The sequence below is a fragment of the Trematomus bernacchii genome, unplaced genomic scaffold (genome assembly GCF_902827165.1).
Source record: "Trematomus bernacchii unplaced genomic scaffold, fTreBer1.1, whole genome shotgun sequence".
Lineage (NCBI taxonomy): Eukaryota > Metazoa > Chordata > Actinopteri > Perciformes > Nototheniidae > Trematomus > Trematomus bernacchii.
Window position 1 is genome coordinate 2,546,720 of NW_022987313.1, and position 22,124 is coordinate 2,568,843.

At 40.5% G+C, this 22,124-nt stretch overlaps 2 protein-coding genes across 2 annotated transcripts; one reads left to right on the forward strand and one right to left on the reverse strand.

The window, feature by feature from the left end:
• The first annotated feature begins 3,472 nt into the window (after positions 1–3,472).
• On the forward strand, positions 3,473–5,465 carry LOC117477207 (eukaryotic translation initiation factor 5A-like). The gene is made up of 4 exons (XM_034123877.1): positions 3,473–3,619; positions 3,739–3,843; positions 4,632–4,760; positions 5,406–5,465. Exons 1-4 carry the CDS (start codon positions 3,473–3,475, stop codon positions 5,463–5,465), a joined length of 441 nt encoding a protein of 146 aa, XP_033979768.1.
• Positions 5,466–6,835: 1,370 nt separating this feature from the next.
• LOC117477216 (microtubule-associated protein 1S-like) lies at positions 6,836–21,874 on the reverse strand. Its single transcript, XM_034123889.1, has 10 exons — positions 21,712–21,874; positions 20,333–20,428; positions 18,917–18,999; positions 18,146–18,283; positions 17,217–17,712; positions 16,085–16,171; positions 13,522–16,001; positions 12,783–12,924; positions 11,479–11,696; positions 6,836–9,582 (listed from the first exon to the last, which is right to left on the reverse strand). The coding sequence occupies exons 1-10, from the start codon at positions 21,872–21,874 to the stop codon at positions 9,427–9,429; spliced, it is 4,059 nt and encodes a 1,352-aa protein (XP_033979780.1). The 3' UTR covers positions 6,836–9,426.
• Between the last annotated feature and the right edge of the window lie 250 nt (positions 21,875–22,124).

The following is a 22,124-nucleotide window of genomic DNA, read 5'->3' on the forward strand; positions in this document are numbered from 1 at the left end:
ACTCAGTTTCTGTATCAATGTCAACAGCAGCTGCTGTTACAACCAGGACTAACAGATAGAAAAGGTGAAATGTAATATCAAAGTAAAGACATTCTGCACTCTGAAATTCAGCTTTAAACCACAATAGTGCTGAAAATCATGATGAACAATTATTTGGGTGCAGTAAATTAGGCAAAAACTAAGCTGAAAAGAAACAAGAAGCCATTTTTCTTTTTTCAAACCACACAACTTCTTTCAATTCTAAACTAAAAGAAAGGAAAGGACTTGTTCCCCTTTTATTCTGAAAACTTAATAAAAAACCCAAACTATTTAGCACTATAAGCACTATATAAACCTTTAATACAAAAGTTTACACATTACAATGCTGTAGTTCAATATCTGGTGGCAATTATAACTTCTCCTAAACAAATACTTTTATACTAGACATATTATACTACTCTGTAGGCTATTCTATCTGTATTTAATTTATATTTGTTGTACACAAGCCTCCATTAAACTTTATTTAATCTTTGTATACTGCTTCTAAATCCTACATGTTGAGTTTAAAGTACCATAATAACTTTTAACTAACTAGAAAGAGCCATAAGGTGAATTATTTCACCAGTAAGGGCAGCAGAGTGATGCAAAACACAGGACATTAAATACAGAGAAACAGTCTTCCGACAGGCAGTGGGAACAGACCTCAGAAAATATCTTGAGACAATTCACACAGTCCAGGGAATGTTACAAACAATAATTCATAAATCACACGGTAGCATAAAAAGCTGACATGAGCATTCAGCACTTATGCTCCCGCAACTTAGCCAAGGTGCATCAAAAAATAGTGGCCTGCAGTCTGCAAATCCCTGAATACAATCACGGTTCACATGAGCAACAATAACAATACAAATCCATTAGACAACATCAACAGCCTGTTTCAAGTCTCTCACTTTTGCACGTTCAGCAGGGTCGTTTTAAGAACTTCTCATCTATGCTGGCTTGAAATGTCAGTAAATGCTCAATAGATGGCAGTAATGTATAATTTGGGCTATGGCATCAAACAACATAATGCAGGGGGACAAGTGTGCAGAGTGTGCAAGTGTGCATATTTCTGATATGTACAGGACAATGGTCATGTATATACCATGTAAACGTTCTTGGCATACACCATTCAGATCCATCCATCATAACCAATTGCCCCTTGCGGGATTAATAAAGTTGTTGATTGATTGATCTGTCTGTCTGTCTGTCTGTCTGTCTAGTTAAACCAGCCTGACTAGTCATCTTAAGAAAGGTATAATTAAGCTAGAGATTGTGCAGAATGCAGCCGTTCCTGTCTGACTAACACCGGAACGAGAGCACACATTTCATCTGGTCTGAAGTCCCTTTATTTGGTGCCTGACAATTTTAGAATAGATTTGATTAATCTTTGTTTTGTGTCCAATCCCTCGATGGAGTTGTGCCTGGCACATTATACACAAACACTATCCATTACATGAATGCACATCATGTAAGCAAATCTAGTTCATTGTTGTATCCTAATCTCCTAATATCTTTAAAGTAAAATGAAAGACTTATCTCTTTCTCCTCGAATTTTCTCTTTTCATTTTCTTCCTGTTTTAAAGCACTTGGAATGAGTTTTGCACGAAAAACACTACATTTATTGATCAAGTTTAAAATGTGATTTTTTTTTTCCATAGCGAAAGAAACAGTAATAAGAGTAGGGTATTTATGTATAACAGCTTATCACAACCAAATGAAATATGTACAAGAAATCAAACACTTTTTGACTGTCTTTGCTTTTAAAGCACAGTACTCTGTTTTCACACAGGTACACTCTTACACAGCCCTCAGCAACACCTCAGGGTCAATAACTAATAACATGTTGGCTTTTCAAAGATGCACTTTTGCTCTAAGATTTACAGTCTTGAGATTCCAAACTCCTGTCCTTTGTTCATCTTCAACAGGAAAAACAAGAACCAACTTAAAGAGATGCACATAACATTAAAATTAAACCTGGACTTCTTTGCCTGTCTTCAAGGAAAACAAGTGTCTTCCTCTACAGTAAAGAAAAGTAAAGTATTAATTTAACCACACAGTTTATGACCCATTTTAAAGGTGGGCAAATGGCAGAATGAAATCCTATTGAGCAAAGTATCCATAAACCAATGCAAAAAAAGATTAAATGCTCATGATTAAGTAACATTTACACAAATGTTTTGTATCAGAAGTTATGGAGATTTGCCCTTTTGGAGTGTTTTCATTATATATTTTTGTAACTAGATCATTATTATTGATATTAACATGTGGCGATTGAAAGAGGGGAAGTAAGGTTAGAAAAACCTTTATCAGGTCCCGTTTGGAAATTCAGTTTTCAAAACAGCAACAGCTAATAGGATGAAACACACGGATAATAACATTTAAGAACAATAACAAATATAAAAAACCTTATAAACAGTATAAACTGAAGTAATAATAATAGGATTGAAGGAGAGCTGATTAAAGTGAATGCAATTTTAGGTTGGATTGGGTCTTAGTCTGTTTGTAAAATCAGTATTTGTAAAGTGACTCACAGCGATTGCTGTCATTTAAATGTAGTGAAGTTCCAGTTTAAAGCGTAAGGTATGCTGGATAGTTGTGTACAGGTGTGGGCGGCGTTGCAACCCCCTCCCCTCCACACACCATAGCCTGAACCTGCCCATCCTGCTCCTACTGTGCTATAAAAGCTGCATGCAAATTCACTCATACTGTCTTTGGTGTGAGCAGTTGCAAGGTAATTTTAAATATCGGGTAATTATGATATTGTTTGTTTCTTACCTAGATTATGTCTCGAGGGAATTAAAGGGGATATATAGCACTTGGGGGTTCAAAAAGGGGATGGGGACAAAGCCATCTCACTTTCTTTTTTAAGTTACTTTTTGAAGGTGGAGTAATTCAAACAAATCTTTAATTTTAAACTTTTTGGGGGTCCAAACACCAGATGATATGGATACAAACGAGAACAAGAGAAGTCTAACTCTAGCTAGCTGGAATATAGACGGCTGGATAATCTGATCAAATGTAAAGGCATTATCATCAGATTCACAATTTTTGGGGGGAAATTAATGTAAAAAATGTGTCTTACAAGACTATATGGAAATGGTTTTGAAATATAAATCACTTCCTGCTTATTTCCAAACAGAGGAAATGATTTAACCCTGAGGCGGAGCTGTCCAGGCCGTGTGGTGCTGGTTAGGCTCCTGTTCACAGGCAGCAGCTTGTTTTTATTTTCCTCAAAGCACTTTTAGCTGCCAGCTGCCTGTATGATTGCAGGTTATTCATTTTAAAGCACTTTTGCCCCAACCACTGTCAACTTCCTTTCTGACAGCTGTTGGGGCGTCTAAGATAGTCTTGGCTGTAGTCTTAGTTCAATGTTTACAATTTAATGTCACAAATCTGCGTTAAAATATTGTATCTTTGTTCTTTTGCTCATCTGAATGTCACAGAGCCCAACATGGATTTTCTAGGTAGCGAAAACTCTGACACATATCCAACGCAGGCCTCTGCATTAACGGAGAAGGACCATGTCGTGCTGAAAGGACGTCCCTGTAAGATCGTTGACATCACTACCACTAAGTCTGGCAAGCATGGACATGTCAAGGTAGAATCTAGTTGTGCAGCCTTTGTATTGCATAGCTAAAGACATTTGACTGATTTAGCCTAAAGCTTCTCAGGTTTACTCATAACCGCCAATGCTTACTTGGGCTGATGTTTTCCCAGATTACCATCAAAGGACTTGACATCTTTACTGGGGAGGAGATTATTGATATCTGCCCATCTACAAGTAACTTGGTGGTCCCACATGTTCTTAGAAAAGATTACCAGGTGAGATGACTCTGTTGGATCTGGATATAGGGGCCCCAAGGGGTACAAAGCATTTATGATGTGTGCCTGATATTCTGTCAATTGAAACATGTAACTACTTGAAGGCTTTATATGTTTAACCTAGCCAGTGATTTGATTTATAAACAAGTCACATGCTTTAGAGCTGAGCTGTCTCCTCAATATTCTCCCACATGTCTTATCAAAATGGGTCTATTGTGATATAAGTGATCTCACACACTGCGTTTGGTCAGACTCCCAATTGATTGATCACACTAACTTTTGCGTCCTGATGAACCTCCGTCAAGAGTATTTTACTCCAGATTAGAACACACGTTTTTGCTCTGTTTGGACAACTAACATGGCCCAGTCACATCAGTTAAGTGTTATGTCTCCTCAACATCTACCATTCTGTTTTTGTGTTGCCTTTGCCACCCTCCTATTGGCTTGATCTTCTAGGACTCTGTAGACTGACACTGGTTATATATTACATTACATTACATGTTACTTGTTAGACGCTTTTATCCAAAGCGACTTACATACTCAATACTGTGGGCAATCCCCAGGAGCAATTTGGGGTGAAGTGTCTTGCCCAGGGACACAACAACATGCGGACTGCAGTGGGGTTTGAACCTGTGCTCCACTGATCCGAACACCAACGCACTAGGCCACTGTGCCACATGCCTTTTGTATCTCAGATTTTTATATCTCAGGAAAAAATGTTACATCATCTAAAATCGTAATTTTTTAACAGTAGACTGTTTTTACTCTTTTCCTGATTGCCCATGTAGCTGCTTCAAATTGATGACCAATCTGGTTTTGTGGCACTTATGGATGATGACGGAGCTGCAAAAGATAACCTCAAACTACCGGACAATGATTTGGGCAAAGCAAAGTTTGATAATGACGATAAATTATATGTAAGTTTTTCTTGGCATTATTTATACTAGTAGTGGCTGAACTCTGTGAACAACAATACATTATTGATTTATATATGCAGTAAATGTCCAGAAATGATATTAAATTAAACTTTAGCAGTATCTCAGAGCTGTCCCTGTCAATTCTCAGCTTTGTAGTGTAGCTTTTCATTAGTCCATGTATGATAAAGACTTTTTTCATGGTATTTTAAATGTTTGTGAACTGAGATGCAGACAACACTGTTTGATTGATTTGCCATATGTATCTTCAAGTTTAAATTATTTTCTTGAAATAGAAGCTAGAAAGCTGTGACAGTTTTACCTAGTTACTGTATCATATTTCTCTCAAGCACTTCATAGTTAAGATGTAAAAAGTTGTGAATCACACCTTTTAATTCATGTTTCCGTTATTGTGTCAATTAAAAAAGTCATTTTCACCAAAACGACATGTTCATTTGACATAAACCGAGGTGGCCGAAATGTCTTTTTGTTTTAATTTTTTTTATCTCATTTATTACTTTTTTATATAATAGTTAGTACATTCTCTTCATATTAACAAGGTTTCACTTTTTATTTTGTTTAGCTAAAGAGTATTTCAATTAGCAAGTTATGTAAGTCCACTGATTTCATTTTCTCCTCCCTTTTCAGTTCATTGTGTTGAAAGGTTTGGGGGAAGAACAAATAATTGGTACTAAGATGTGGAACTAACACGTCCTATAAACAGCTGGAGACCTCACACCCCTAATCTCCAGTTTGATTTTGAAGCCTCACCAAAGCTCCTTGCCTTCATTCCATATCACAACAAGTTCTCTGGATTGGCAACGGAAATCTGGAGGCTGGACTGGAGCAGCTTCTCCAACTTTACCTTGGGGTCCAGGCTGACTGGCATTATGTTTAATCAATGAAGTCATCCACATGTGGCCAATCATTCTGCAATGGCTGCTATTATTACTCCAGGAATTCATTTATTTGTACACTATGGGTGATGTGTGATTTTTGCTGTGTGCATTACTTTTGAAATTCTCACCATTGTCAATTTTTAAATAAATCGTGGAGCTTTCGATTTGGCAGTTGGCATTTATTTTTAGGCTTGTTGAGATGCTGCACATTTTCAAGATACATTTTCTCCCAAAATAATATAATCTCTCCTGGTCGACTCATCTCTTTAACAAGCTCAATTTCTACTTGGCTTTGAGAACCTAAAACATAACTTCACTGAAGGCTGGAGTATGCCTTCCTTGAGCTACAATACTATTGGGGAGCGGATGGAGGAAAGTAAATAAATATGATGTTACCAATATTACCCAATCATGTCTTACAGAGACAGAGAATCTTACAACCCCGAGCAAACAGCACACAATGACGAGTATTATAATTATCCTCAGTAATTATTGTTTGTCTGATAAACACAAGTTTGTTTTCCTTCAACATTTTCATTGCATTCCTTTGGCAATAAAATATATTCGAAACATTTTGAGATTATCTTTTGTTGAATTAAAAGATGTCTCTAGGGGCCATCTTATGCTAATTTTCAGGTTCATATGTAGTGTCTCTACTTTGACTTATTTCCATGCTTTAATGTTCAAAAAGCTCTTTATTGTTCTCATACTGCCTGTGCTGCAGCACCTCTTTTCACCCTCTGTCTAAAACCAGAGCCCAGTCTGCTCTGATTGGTTAGCTGGCCGGCTCTGTATTGGTCAACCGCTTAGAGATGTCCCGCCCCTTAGCCTGTCACGTACAATGTTTGAGCGCTAGCCAACTGAAGCGTACGTGTTACATCGTGATGTCATTATGTTACTGAACTAAACAAAGGAGTCCAATGGAGGGTTTCGGGCAGGGGATTTGTGGGAGAGAAACTCCCTCTGGATTGAACTTTGACATTATTGCCTTTGCAGACCATTTACATGCACACAAACCTATAACACACTACAGGAAAGAGGAACCCCCAAAAATCATAATAGGGCCCCTTTAACTTGTTTTGAGCTGCAAATCATCCACAAAGCATTCAACGTTTCATTACAGCTTATCCGAACAATTTGCACTTCCACTTCTCTCTCAACAGACACTTTGAGACACTGTTGAGTGGTGATGTACATTCTTTATTCATATATTAGTCCCGGCCCCACAACCCTCACATTTTGACATTGTTACTGTATTTACTTACAGGCAATTGCAAAGTGAAAGGTTCTCAATCGTTCTACCATCCATCTCTCCCACAGTGCTTTGCTCTCTATCTTCATGAATATCATGAATGAAACAACATACAGTACATACAGTATTTTATACATGCGGGACACATAGTTACTATTGATTTTGCTACTGTGGGGCTCAAGTCATTGTCACCTATATAATACAGATCTAGTTCAACCCTCTGAATCCCATACATTATTTAATCTGGCAGAAAAGGGTTGTGAAAATAAAAATGCACAAAGTAAAACAAATGTCAATGATAGTACAAGTCCATGATAAGAAAATCAACTGTGCATTTATATAAATACAAAATGTCTCTCAGATTATTTAGATACACTTAATTAAATTACATTTTGTTTCTTCATTTTGAGGCTGCATTCAGACAGAGGGGAGAATGGTTGGTGGTGTCTTTGTGATTTCATGCTTTGATATTAAGGAAACACTTTGATATTAAAGGTGGGGTAGGTAAGTTTGAGAAACCGGCTCGAGATACACTTTTTGTTATATTCCATGGAATGCTCTTAACATCCCGATAGCAATGAATATCTTAAGTGCTTTGACAAAAAATCCATAAAAAAATGTCATCTATGGAAGCCGTAGTACTGTAAAAAGTACGACCAATCATTTTAGCCGGCCCGGCTAAAGTAACTGGATGGCCTACCTGCCTGTCAGCCTTCCATCTGTGCACAAACTTATCTTGTGCCCTCATTGGTCATGTGCGCGTTCGTGTGTGTTGGAGGAGGGGCTCTGTAAGGAAGTGGCAGATTTTCTCCGGTTGTGTATTTTCAAATTCTACGCACTCGAGCTGGTTTCTCCAAAATTACCTACCCCACCTTTAATGTACCTGCATTTGTGTGAACCGAGATAATTATCAGTCTTGATTCATTTACATCCCACTTGAAAACAACATCCGATATTGGACATGCAGACTGGGACAGACGTAAATAAATAGGAAAGGATTGGACGGACATGTCTGGAGAGATAACAATGTCATTAATTAAATTATGTGTGTGCTTTATTTTCTGTAATTTCCACATCATTTTCTGGTAAATCCAGGCAAAACTGCTGTAATTTGGCTCTAATTTCAGGTAAAAGTGAGTAAGTGGTATGCTGTGGTATATTTACAGAAGAGTTCTCCTTAAAATAACTGCTCTTTAAATAATAAGTAAATATTCAATCATTAGTCATTTTGACAAAAAATGTGTCAAATTGTGTGGTGTGAATTAATTGGGAAAATCTAAAATGTTACTAAATAATAAACTTAATTTAAGTAAGAACTGTAGATTATTAATTAATATCAGTTACTGGATTACTTAGTTCCAAAATAATGTATTCATATTTTAAAAGTACAGCCTCCCACTGTGAAGAAACCATGATGTTGTGCTGTGCAAATTATCTTTCTACAATATTTAAACCCTTACCCATCATATCCACGATCAAAATGTCATCACTTTTTGTGTTTATTTTGTAAAACAACAAGTTACATAATAACATACATATTTCCACAAAAGCATTTGCTGTATGATTCCTGAATAGTCAGATTTTAAGCACTCGTAATAGTTTGCAATTAGAATATATTTATTATGTAACTCAAGTCTGGTGAACTAGTTTTTTTCCCACTCAATAATGAATAATCTCCGATTACCCCTCAACATCAGATAAATCGCAGCTTGGCTGTTTGCTCTGCAGCGAACCTGCGGTCAACAGTGAAGCCACAGCGGTGCAATACTTTTTGAAACACAACACACAGCACAGTTCAACATGTCTGCTTACAATGCTCACAGGAAACACCTGACCACAAACTGTAAATGCTATTTAATTTAAGGTTCGCTATAAGACTCTCTTTATATGATACAGAAATCGTCTGTGCTCAGACCCATAAAATATTAGTGAAATAAAGAAACAAAATTATCATAGTTGGCACGGGCTTGCCATTTGGGAATATCGGCAGCACAATCTTTTAATTTGTCAGTAAATGTTGAATTAAAAGCAGCAAACTAAGCTCTAACTAACACATCAGTGCTGAAAGCATTAAGAAAAGAAGCCTACACAAAGTGCTGTTTACTCCGTGTTTACTTACTATATGGACTAATCTACACCATCAGCTCTCGTGTGGTTCCACATGTTTGCAAGTGGACATGCTTCTCTTGCAGCCAGTGTTATCTCCTCTCCTTGTTTTGCTCAGGGTCAATGGTGTAAAAAAAACATGCAAAACACACACGCAGGAATGTGTACTTTTTAGTGAAAGTAGCTCAGAAAGAAAGCGATTAACCGGGAGGGGAATGGGTAAAAGTACAATGACAGTTGTGTTATGAAGTTGTGTGCAGAAAGGTGTCATTATGTCTTATCTCCCCACTATCTGTTTCTAACCTTCTATTTCTGTCACTCTTTTAACTCTTTCTTTCCTCTCACACACACATATCTATCCTTCAGCTCATATTCACCTGTACTATGCAATTGATGCAATCCCAAGTGTGCCTCAGAACTCTATCTTGCAGGCAGGAAAGGTCTCGTCCTGCATGGCGACCGTGCTGTTGGATCCCAGCACAGTGATGCCCAGCTCCTTCTGCTTTTCCAGAGTCTGCTGGTACCACTCCTGCATCGGCACCGACTCGAACGTAGGGATCAATGTCACCTGGAGAGGAAATTACATATTGTACTATTGTATCTTGTTTTGAAGCCAAGATACAACTCAGATTAACGTGCCCATGTTTTTGGTGAATGGTCAACTGAATGTGTATGTTCCCTGAGCGAGAATGATAGTGAGACTTAACAATGCTCACAGACTGTAATTGACTATTAACACAGCCAGCGGTACTGTTTAAACCAGTTTCAACATTTGAAAATGTTTTAGGAACCAATCAGTATATAGATTAAAAAAGCAATTACACTGCACCCTCACCTCCACTAGTTTTACTTCATTTCAGTTTCAGTCAACCACATCAACAATTAACACCTCCCTTTTTAAAATAGTACACTCTTAATTCAAACCTGACATTATTTAGTTCATTTGCAGACATGTAAGCATTGTTTACACATGTATTTGTTTGTATTCATAACTTTCTGTGTCTCCTTCCTGGTTCAGCAAAAGGCGTGGCTGAGGACTCATGAATAGAGAGGTGCAGTGACGAGTCCTAAAACCCGGAAGTGAGTTAGCATTTTACCACTACCGGTTCCCTCGTCTCAGAGTCAACGGGATTTCTCCGTAGGATTTTGGAAAATAGCTCGAAATAAGGTCTGTGGTTGACACACATTTAAGAGACGGATCACGTTTTGTTCTACGACATTAAATCCATCAGCAGTGACCCCACTGGTGATTTTTGAAGAGTTTACGTGTCAGAAAAACAATGGTTGTTAACAAGTGGCTGAATAGGACTACAGAAGTTGTCGAGGACGTTGTACGTCATTACACCGAACACGTAAACACTCCCGCTAAGTTTGTTTGCCCCTGTTCTGCTTGAAAGCAAGTACCTGCGCTCTTGCAAACTGTTAAAACAAACGCTTCAACTTGTACAATTTTGAATCTGTATTTTTGCATATCAATCTTAAGTTAGCGTGACGTTGAATTTGTGCGTCCCTGCTGTACTCGGCTGTAGTTCGTTTATAGCATAGCGTTAGCCTTTTGCTTCCGGCAATTAGATTTATGATTCGAAAATTATAAAAGTAGGGTAGACATGTGGATATTATCCGGCTGAGAAAAACGTGCATTTATCAAACAGGTTCGTTTTCCACAGACCTTATTTCGAGCTCTTTTCCAAAATCCTATGGAGAAATCCCATTGACTCTGAGACGAGGGAACCGGTAGTGGTAAAATGCTAACTCACTTCCGGGTTTTAGGACTCGTCACTGCACCTCTCTATAGTGGAAGGTGTACTGGGTAATGTGACAGTGAAGAGTGTAAGTACTGTGGACTTAAAGAAAATGTGGAACATATTGTATAAAATTGCACCATTTATGAAACAGAGGGAGAAAAGTTCAGTGATTGGGTTAGAGAGGCAGGACGGGAGCAGAGCCTTATGGAGATACATGGATCAGAAGGAGGGGGTAAGAGCTACCAGAAATGCACTTTCCAAATATTTGGGTGGAACATGGTTGATTAGAACAATTTAAAATAGTTTAAACATGGTTGTTTACTTCCATAAGTGGTGATTTGGTGACGTGACAATGCACACTTTTGTACAGTAGGTGGCGGTATGCACCTTTAAGTTGTTTGCAACCCACCAATAATCCAGACAAGAAGAAAGAGATTGTGGCAGGTTGTTTTGTTCAGTTAACACCCGTTTAGTTGTTATATTTAACATAAAAAACCCAGTTTCTATAATCAAAAAAAGTGTGCCCGACATTTTGAAAAAAATAGTCTGAGCTCTAGTGAAGTGTGAAGTTGCACAACACTCAACATTTGTATGCTTTTCAAAGGCTCATGGGAGCTGTAGTTATTAGAAGATGACAAAATAATCATACCACCACAGCCAACAACATCAAGTAATGAACTATGTTGCTATGTGCATGTCTCTGTGTGTGTGTTTTCTACCTGCATGGTGTCAGGCCAGGATATCTTGGCATCCAGTAGTGCGTCCAGGGTCTGCCTCATTATCTCTTCTTTCTCTGGACTGTCGCCGCTGATGATGTAACAGGCGGAGCGAACGCATCTGAAGAAGTCCACACTGATTGTTGGAGAGGAGGCTCCAGAGGGAATGTAGGCCAGGTCCACGTACACACTGACTTCACCAACAGAGGTAGACTTAGACCCTGTGGCAGGAGAGAGAGAGACATTTCAACAGAAATAAGTGCATACATCATTTGTTTCAAGTACAAAAGAGGGGAAATGAAAAAGTATGAGGGAGATCTACTGTATTTATTTAAAGGGGACCTATCATGCAAAATGCACTTTTGTACGTCTTTTATACATAAATATGTGTCCCCGGTGTTCCAGGGAACTCACCAAGTGTCAGAAAACACAACCCTCTCTATTTTCCTCCATACCCAAATCTCTAAAAAAGGGGCTGCAACGGATCTGATCAAAACTGATCCAGATTTGAACACTGTCCTGACGTCAGGACGGTGGCGCTACGGCTATTGGGCCAACTCCACCAATCAGGAGGAGACAGCCACGGCCATTGCCGTTCGAAAGCGCTGGAGACGCTGTAGTACATATGCCAGGCCTGTAAGTGGCGCTGTAGTCTGCCACAAAAGCAGCGAAGAAGACTTGGTTACCATGGTTACCCTTCTGTTTATTTTCCGCTGTGGCTTTCTTTCTCCCTCCCCGAGGCAAGCATTTGCTCCCGCTGCAATGCAATCCCTCCCCGTCGAGGCAAGCACTGTAATTCTCTCCGGTTAGTCCACCAGCAGATGACAAACACCCACCTCTCCACCTCTTCCAAGGAACGAGGGGACCGTGCAGAGTTTCAGTTTCAGTTTGTTTCGCCGGTCAAGATGTCCGTTAAAGTTTAAATCTTCCGGACAAAATTAGAAAAGTGCCGGTCAAAGGTCTTCTTTGTTATTTATTGAGCTTTAAAACAAATGAATAACGACTCTATAGGCCTATAATAACACGGAGGACGGAGATCTCTTTTTCTCCCCCTCTTCTGACAGCCCAGCAGCTGATCAGAGCACGTCTCCCCTCTCCTGCAGGGGGGCGTGGTCAGCTGCAGCTCACAAAATCAGACCCGTAGACAGCAAACAGCACATAGAGCGAAATGAGGCATGGCTAAAATGCATGATCTGTTTGGTATTTTGAAAACAGAAACGTATAAATATACCTTATATAGGAATGGCCCTACAATATATCATTTAAATATAGCATGATAGGTTTCCTTTAAAATGTACTTCTCATACCTGAATTGGGCGATGATTTAGCTGGTGCTGAGCGGGTGCTGGAGGAAGGTGTGCGAATAGATGAGACATTTCCCTTTGGGACTCCACTTTGGCTCCCTGTCTTCCTTTTTCCTGAACTTGATTTTTGAGGAGCTTCAACAACCTGGAAAAATGATTATCAAGAATCAATTATATTAAAGGGTCATCTCTGTGCTCAAAATCTTTGTGAATTTTCTGAATCTCCTTATAGTTGAAGTTAATATTTAGACTATGAAAAGTACCTGTTTTTTTTCAAGATTATTTGTTAACCTTTATTTGATAACATTTAGCAACTGCTCCTATCCACCAGATGAGCTACCAGTGCTACCAAGTCATTTTGACGCATAAAAAACCTGTTTGTTGCCAGTTAAATAAGTGAATGGTGACTTTACAATCTCACATTAAAGTTCTATAAAATACTTGCATTTATTTTCCTGTTTATTTAAAAAAAAAAGAAAAAGTTTTGCACTATTTTTCTAATCTGTTAAGTTTTTTCTATAAAAAAGTTAGGTAAAACTGTGAAGAGTTTATTGCATACCAGCAATTAACATTGCAGTTGTTCTAAATATTCAACTTTTAAACCATGACTAAGCACTTAAAGTTACACCTGCATGTTTCCTTATGACACATGTATGATTTCACCCTCAAAAAAATATACATCATAACCAAATTAGTTGAATAACAGACACCCCTTTCTTTTATGCGAATAAGACAAACTCACCGCTGCAGCTTTTTTCCCTCGCATGCCAGTGGCTTTTGCTTTCTTCCCGTAAGTGTCACCGTCGGACTGAGGAACGGGCATGGAGGCGTCAGGATGAGGGGGCCGGGGGGGGCCGTCTCTGCAAGGAGCCGGGAGAGGGTCATGGGGCAGAGCCTGGTTGGAGCGTAGATCGTGGGGAGAGTTAGATGGCTCACTACACGACTCGTCCTCATCTGAGTCCAGCCCTCCGTCTGCTGTGGTGGAGGGGCAGTCCTCTGTGCAGACGGGGGCGTTTGACTCGCTGGCTGATGTGTCCTGGTTTCTGTTGCCGTGATTATGAAGAGCGAAGGCTCCTCTGGACGGCTCGCTCGCATCTGAGCTGGAGTCGGGCTGTTTGACATGCTTGAACTCGCAGGGGGAAACCAGACACAGATCCACATCGTGAGCGGAGGCCTCAAAGTCAAGTGTGTGAGGAGCGGCAGGTCGCCCCGTCTCTGAACCCTGCCCTGACGATCGGGGAGTCTTCTTCATCGGTAAAGACATTCCAGTACAATGGCCTCCATTGGAGTTGGAGATATGAACACTGTCATCCCCCTCTCGCTGGCTCACAGTGGTTGACCCCTGCTCATAGGACATGGACAGTGATTCATCTACTTCTGTGGACTGAGGTGAGCCCACCTCTGCTGGCATGGAGTGTGTAGTAGTGGTCGTGGTGGTGGTAGCCATAGAGGGAGAGGGGTCTGAGGATCCCTCTTTAAATGTACCCAGGGAAAGAAAACTTAATTGCCTCTCCCTGGGGTTTGTGTTACTCTCTGGGTTGCTTTTGGGCTCACTTTGCTTCGATGACCCATTTGTCTGGTTGACATCAGCAGACTCTAAGTTCCCCATCTGGGCCTGTAACCTGCTGAGAGTGCCGCTACTGCACCACACATCATCTGGGGACAGACAGTAAGGAGTGTGGCCTGCGCTGTTGGCCCGTGAGCCGGGGGAGGCCCGATCGTCAGGGCTGAGAGCGGCCTGGTTGTCTGGAGACGATCTCGAGGGAGGGCTGTTTCTCAAAGCCCCGTCCAGGAGCGTGTATTCGGTCGGAGTTAAGTCCAGCTCGTCAGTGGGATCCTTCTTTGGCACCTTGTTCAGGGGAGAAGGAAATCCTACAACCTTTGCTGGTTTGGCTGCATTTTCAGGCTGCTCTACATCAGCTTTTTCTCCAGTCCAAGCTGTATCTTCTGCTCCATTACCACCACTTTTCCCTCCCATTATCCCTGCAGCCTCTTCCCCTGGGGTATCCTCATTCTCATTACCTATATCCTTGCTCTTCACTTTAAGGCTCTTTTCATTTCCTGACTCACTGCTTTTCTGCTCTCTGTTATCTGCTGGATCCGTCTGTGCCTCTCTTCTTTCAGTTTCCCCCCGAAGCTTGAGAAAGTCTGCCGTCATATCCTCAGGGGTAGACATTTTAGAGCCACACGGGTTCCCTTCAGACTCCCTCGCTACTTTTTGAATCTTCTGCTCTGTATCACAACCTCCTGGATCTGAGATGTCGAACGTGTTCTCAGTGTCAGGCTTTGACAGTTCAGGGTTCACCTTCTTCTCGTCTGCATTTGCCTCCTTTCCTGATGGTTTTCTGGTTTTCTTCACCCCTGTCTTAGAGTCATTTGTTGCTTCCTTTTTGAGCTTAGTTTTATTTTCAGTCCTTGGTTTGGAAGAGAGAACATCTTTCTTTACCTTATCATTCCTCATTACACCGATGTCCTCTTTTTTTCCAAACTTCTCCTCCTTGCTCAAAGGCTTCTCCTCCTTGTTTCCATCCTTCCCTCCTTTCTTCGAGGTGTTCTTCTCTGACATTGCCGCTTTTTGCTTTACACCTGTCTCTTTGATTCTGGTTTTCTCGGCATCTCTTGTTGCGAATCCATTTAAAACCTTTCCTTTATCCCTAACAAGCACCTCCTTGGCCTCCTCTTTAATTCCCCTTTCTCTTCCCTGTTTGAGTGTTGAGTCCTTCCCTTGTGACCTGCCACTGTCCTGACTCTCTGTGCTCTTCGTCTTCCTGTCCTCCCCAAGCCTCTCCATGTCCCCTGTGGTAACTGTGGGTTTCTGGAGGAAGGTCAGGCCCTTGAGTTTATCCAGCCCCTGCAGTAGTTGTGCCTGTGGGGTCACACCTGGGAACAACACCCTGACAACCTTCTCCTGGGGACACGCTGGGTGCCACACAAGCAGGGCGGAAACTGAGGCAAGGGCGGTGAGGGGGAGGATTGGGGATTTGGATGTGGATGACTCCCCATCAGGCCAGTTTTGCATAAATGTCTGGTAATCCTGACTGTTTTTGCCAGGGTTGAGGATGTATAAATCCAACTGCCCCACTCCCATCTTCTGGAATAAGGTTAACGGCTCAATGGGGTTCCCCTGGGGGCGAAACAATGGCTGTGGCCTGATGTCTAACTTCTTCAACAGCTGAAAGGTTAAGGCCGCCTGGTGGGTGCTCTTCAGTACATTGTCCTCACCTGTCACGAGAAGAATGATAACTTAACTCGATGATTATCACTCACATTAGAAGTTACTCTGGTATGTTTTAATCATCACTTACAAGGCTGTTCCTCCGTCTGCAGCTTGCTGGGGGCGTTAAAGAACACGACTCCAAGCTCTGGGGAGATGAGCCTCTTAGAAGAGTCATCTGTTCAGATAAAAGAAGATTAAGACTCAAAAGTGTACATTTTGAGATTTCAAAAAAAGGGTAAAGATGACTTCAGAGAAATCTTAACATTTTATCATTTTCTGCAGTGAGATCAGCGACAGCGTCAGTGGATCAGTCAGTAGGGGCTTGGACTGTGAGCCGTAGGGTCGCCGGTTCAAGTCCCCGACCAGACCTAAATATGGAGTGTGGACTGCTACTTGGAGAGGTCCCAGTTCACCTCCTGGGCCCTGCATTGGTGCCCTTGAGCAAGGCACCGGACACCCCCCACCCCCCATTGCTCCCCGGGCGCTGTACAATAGCTGCCCACTGCTCCTACTACTAGGGTGAGTTAAATGCAGAGGCCAAATGTCACTGTGTGCAGTGTGCTCTGCATGTGTGACCATTAAAGATCATCTCTTTCGACTCCACTTCGAGCAATACAATTACTAACAAAGCACTTATATACTAACAAAGGACTGGCTTATTTAAAGCCAGTTGAGTAGCACTTGAAATGTTTTGGCTCTATGAAACCTGATGTACTTATATGATTCTGTTTTCTTCAAGTTTGTATCTTCTTGGTCGAAATGCACTTATTGTAAATCGCTTTGGATAAAAGCGTCAGCTAAATGCAATGTAATGTAAAGAGGGTTTCATCCCTCCGATTCTATCTATCCATCTATCTGTTGCTGTTTAGAAGTTTCCCTTTTTTCACCTGACATGGTTTTCTCTCATCCAAACTAGCTGTATGCTCCCATACTACCACATATTTAGTATGCCAGAAAAAATATCTTTGCAGTACTCCAAAAGTACCACAATGTCTTTTTGCATCCGTTCACATTTTGTAGTATGCAAGCCAGCATGCTAACAGGTGCAATGTTATGAAATCCTATTTGTACGCATACTGCCTGCAACAGTACACACTTTGTAAGTGTAGCTGCAGTACATACTAAAAGTAAAAAGAGAGTATGTTATTTCAAAATTCAGCCCCAAGTGTCTAATTATAGAGAATTTTGGGCAATATGATTAAATTGACTCTATTTCTTACCTTTTATCTCAGAGCTCAGCTCCAACTCGGCCACCTTCCTCTCCAGGAACACGTTGACTCCGGGGAGGTTCTCCGTCCCAATGTGCGTCAACAACACGGCATCAACTCGGTCAAGGTGGCGGACGAGCTTCCAGAAACAGGCCTGAGGGTCCGAGCCGCCGTCTAACAGCAATGTGAACCCATTAACAGCAAAAAAGGCACAGTCACCGCGGCCGGCGGGGAACACGTAACAGCAGGGGCGGGACAGCTTGAGGAAACCCACGGTGGTGGGAGGGGGCAGCAGGTCGAAGGGAGATGGAGGGGAAAGGGTTCCAGAGATGAGGGAGGTGAATTCCCCCAGGGCCTCCATGGCAGGCAGCACCTCCGGGGGATTGATGAGCAGCCTGAGAGGACCCTGCTGGTTCCCCAAGAGACTCTTGCTCCACTGGCTGATGTCGGGACAACTGAGAGTCAGGCTGAGTTTGTTGGAGGAGGCAGAGCTCTCTTTTTCTATGAACTAAAAAAAGAACATTACTGTAGTATTAAATATTGCCATACTTACGGGAAAGGATTAGGGCCACAAGAGAATTTTCTTTTGGAATGTGACCAAAAGTTTTTTGTATTTTTTTTTTTTTTCTTCAGAATTCTGAGATTAAAGTCAGAACTCAAAATTGTATTTTTATTTATTTTATTTGCTCACAGTCCCAAAAAAATCGATCTATATTATCTTATTATAAACACAGATTGTGGTAATATACTGCTTTTATGTTATTATAGGTATCTATAAATATCTTTGGCTTTTTTGGGATTGATCAGAATAAAAATTGACACAGTTTTGTGCAATTTCATTAACCTTATATTCAAGAAAATAATCAGCAAACTCATTTCTGATTACAATCATCTCTACAATAATCAGCACAGATATAAAAGTCAGAGAGACTTTGTCGTACCTGCTCTGTTAGGATTTGTTTCAGCTGCTGTGGAGAGAACCGTCCTCTGTGAAGCAGAAGGTCTCCACTTTCCTCCTCGCTCTGGCCAGCCAAGATCAACAACTTATGAGCCGATTCCCGGGACAGCAGAGCAAACGCCTGGAGAGAGAGGGGGGGGGTAAGATTTTTATTTTGCAAAGTAGCTTTAATTCCCCATATTTAAAAAGAATTTGAGAAAAAAGTAGGAAGGGATAGGAATGAATAACTTTACTTTACAATCAGCATAAAAGTATTCAGGTACTATTAAGATTATGTTTATCACATTTTTAAGGCAACATTTTTTATATTTTCTCTGCTTTATATTATTGTAAATTAAATATATTGCACATTTGGACAAGCCATTCAACCACATGAGCTTTGTTTTAATGTCTCTTTGAGGTTAGTAGATCAAACTAATTGCTTGTTAATCAGGCAAATATTCGTCAGATTCTTCATTACAAATATCAACAAACAAAAACACTGTTGCTATCAGTACATTCCAATTTCATTACTTCAGTTTATTTGTAAGACAAAGTCTGCAAAAATATGAAAATGATTATATATATGAATCTATATGTAAACTAGCATATTCAAATTGTATTCCCTGCTTCGTTCTCAGATCTCATTTAAAAATATTATTCATGTTTATCAGAAGCTGATGAATATATATCAGAATACTTTAATCTCTGCAACATGATAACACCTGACTTAAAATATATTTTAAAAGCATTTAAAGGAGCCAGGATGTATCACCTCTGAATGAACCTGTTCCTGAGATGGACCGATGAGCACCTGAGTGTCCAACACTCTGGTTCTGTGGCGCAGGCACTTCTGCCCTGAGGAGGCAGAGAGAAAAACAAAGAGTAAAGAGAGAGGGGCAGACAAGCAGAAAAGTCTGAGCGGAGGGAATCTGAAAACAAGCTAAGGGATCTGAGCGAATATGAGAGGCCAGAAGCAAATAGGTGAGGGTCAAAGAAGTCAATGAGAAAGTAAATTGAGATTGACTCGCTCAGCAGAAAGGGAGGAAGGAAGAAGAGGGAAACAGCTGAGTCAAAGGGTACTGTCTGCGGATGAAATGTCAAATTAAGTAAATATCCAGTCTGAGGGGAACTGGATCAACGTTTGAGGACACAGAGGCGGACACGGCCAACTGGAAAATAATGACTCAAATAAGTAGGCTCCAAAAGTTTCTTTTTCTTTGAGTCAAGTTAGAAATAAAAAAGAAAATCATTACTTGTTAGGACTCTCTTTTCAGAAGTGAGTTTGGCTTGTCAAAGCAGGAAAAGCACTGTTGAAATTAATAACATTAATGATGGCTACGTGCCATAGGTAAGACTCACTCAGTGAAATGGCTTACTGAGACATGGTGCTATTGTTCAAATCTTTGCTTTCCCAGGCCATTGTGTCTGCTGTGACGGTCTATAGCGCTGAATCACATTTTTTACATTTGTATACAGTTGTGTGGAGTATTGTCACTGTGAAGTTGCTAAGCAATCAGTAAAGGCTACTAAAAGTCACAGTCTAAAGATAGAGAAAGATCCAGTTCGTCCTTTAACAATACATTTCTTGCACACAATTTAAAATAGGATGTGTTATTTAGTGAAATGTAGATGGGCTTGTTCTTTGTGACCTTTAGAGAAAGCCATGAAATGTGTTTCTCCATGTTCCAGTGTGCTATAGCTGTAGCTACTTTTTACAATAAAGGTATTGATCTTATTATTTAACTCGTAGTAAAACTCAAATAAGTGTATTTCCCAAAATGTTGAAGTATTTCTTCAAATCACCTCTCTTTTTCTCATGAATAGCATGAGCACTGGCGTACTCCAAATGAACAGAGGGCCTATTTACCAGAAACAGGACACCTCTCTGGCTGCCATTTTGTCCTCCCTATAGAAAGAGATGTCTGTGTCTGTCTGTGTTTGTCACTTAATATCACCCCAGATGTTTTTTCAGCATTTTTACCATTTTCCCCAGTTGTCCTTGGCTCTGCATATAAAAAGGCTGTGGCACAACTTGGTAACAGGTCTCTATTGTTTCAAATCCAAAAGGCCCACCCATGTTTAACAATAACCCGACTGCTCCCTCCCTTCCTTCCTTCCTTCCTTCCTTCCTTCCTGGGGACGGTCCTTTCTGAGTGTGAAAGGCTCAAAAAGACGTCCAGTTACTTACCCGCACCCTTAAAAGATGCCGTGTGCTGGGACAGAAATTCTTGGAGATAGAGATTCAGGTCACAAGATTTTAAGTCGATGTCCCATGACCGAATACCTGGAGACATACATGAGGCAACGATTGGTTTATTTTGTCATAAACAACACAATCTTTCATAAATAACACAAAAGTGTCCACGTATAAACTAAACTAAAGGTGTGAAGGTTGTTAATGTGCAAATTCAATGATCGTATATGTATCGTTATTGTAAAAAGTTACAGTACTCTGTATTTATGCAAGTAAAAGTACAAATATAAGCCTATTACATTTTAAATGAACAGTCAATTTGTACCAAATAAAATGTCAAGTTAAATGTGTTATGATATTAAAATAATACATTTATGAATAGGCTATTCTAATTATAATGATTAAACATTGTAAATATGGGTTGTATTTTAAGCGGCAAATCATGTGTAATAATAATAATGCCTTAATGGAAGTATATTGCTCTTTCTGCTATATATCCTTTAATTTACCATGGAACAGGTTAGATGATGAAGAGTTGTAAAAAAATAGACGCAAACCTTCTTATTCAAAGAAAAGGGATAAAATATATTTGATTGAATATTATTTTGTAAATAGGCAGCACTAGCTAATTGTAAATAAGAAAAAAAACAGATCTGTGGTTTGCAGGTTTAATTTAGTGTGTGACACAGTTGATGGAACATCATGGGAAAACTTGAAAAATGCATGAAGCTGAAAAGAGGGCTCCTTTTCTTAGCTCTTAAAATACTGACATTTTGAGGGTAGCCCATTATCTTCACTAGACAGTCATGACATTGTTAAAGGCCTTGTGAAGATTAATAACATGTCTGTCTGAGTTTCTGTCACTCTCTCTATCTATCCTTCTGTTCCCGTTTATGTTCCCTTATCTATCTCGGCCTAGTGTTTTGCATAAATATGCTGCACTCAAATGTGCAGACTGTGGGCTATGCCATGTACTGTCTAATACTGCAGTCTCCAGTAAGCCTACCGCTGCACACAAACGTACAAGCACATCGTTTACAAGTGGCTATGTGTTGACTGAATATCCTGCATGCAACATTTCCCCCAAACCTTTACCTTACATAACGATATACTGAGGCGATGGACAAATCACACTGCATTTAATTATAATGTGCCCAGCGGGACGAGGTGATGCTGATGGTGGAGAATCGCCAGATGACGCATCCTCGGCCAGTAAGGGTGGACAAAATTGCATAAACACTGCAGTGGGGTCTGTGTAGCATCTTCAGTAATTTTTCAGGCGATGAGAACTCGCAGGCGTCTGAATTGTGAATCCAAATAAAGAGATAAAAGGAAAACTACGTGGTGCCGCTGTGAGGGGCGTTGACACGTACCTCGTTCAATGTCCCTGCTGGTGTGTCCCGCGTGTCTGGGGTGAGCAGTGCGTCCTATGATGATGAGCAGGGAGTATTTGTGCAGGCACAAGTCGGGGTTTGCGGTCGCGACGCGCCTCGGCTCCTCCTGTACCTCCCTCTCCGACACCCGGCTGGACGCCATGTTGGAAACTTGCACTTCGATATGATGTCATTGAAAAAGGCTGACAGCGCCTTTTATTACCGAGGGATGACAGCTGGTGTACCGGAATGCATCGTGCATTAGTGAATCTGTAGAAACAGCAGTGGTATTAAGTAACTAAGTAAGCCTATACGTGTAATCAAGGAATGTACTTAATTTAAATGTTGAGGTAGGCTACTTGTACTTTACTTGTATTATATTTTACTTTATACTTGACTCTCTTGTAGTACCT

Coding starts and splice junctions, on each gene's coding strand:
- LOC117477207 (XM_034123877.1), top strand. CDS start 3,473: ATGGATTTTCTAGGTAGCGAAAACTCTGACACATATCCAACGCAGGCC. Junction 3,844..4,631: donor TTCTTAGAAAAGATTACCAG/GTGAGATGACTC, acceptor TTGCCCATGTAG/CTGCTTCAAATTGATGACCA. Junction 4,761..5,405: donor ATAATGACGATAAATTATAT/GTAAGTTTTTCT, acceptor CTCCCTTTTCAG/TTCATTGTGTTGAAAGGTTT.
- LOC117477216 (XM_034123889.1), bottom strand. CDS start 21,874: ATGGCGTCCAGCCGGGTGTCGGAGAGGGAGGTACAGGAGGAGCCGAGG. Junction 16,172..17,216: donor GCTGAGCTCTGAGATAAAAG/GTAAGAAATAGA, acceptor TTATCTGAACAG/ATGACTCTTCTAAGAGGCTC. Junction 16,002..16,084: donor GCAGACGGAGGAACAGCCTT/GTAAGTGATGAT, acceptor TTCTCGTGACAG/GTGAGGACAATGTACTGAAG.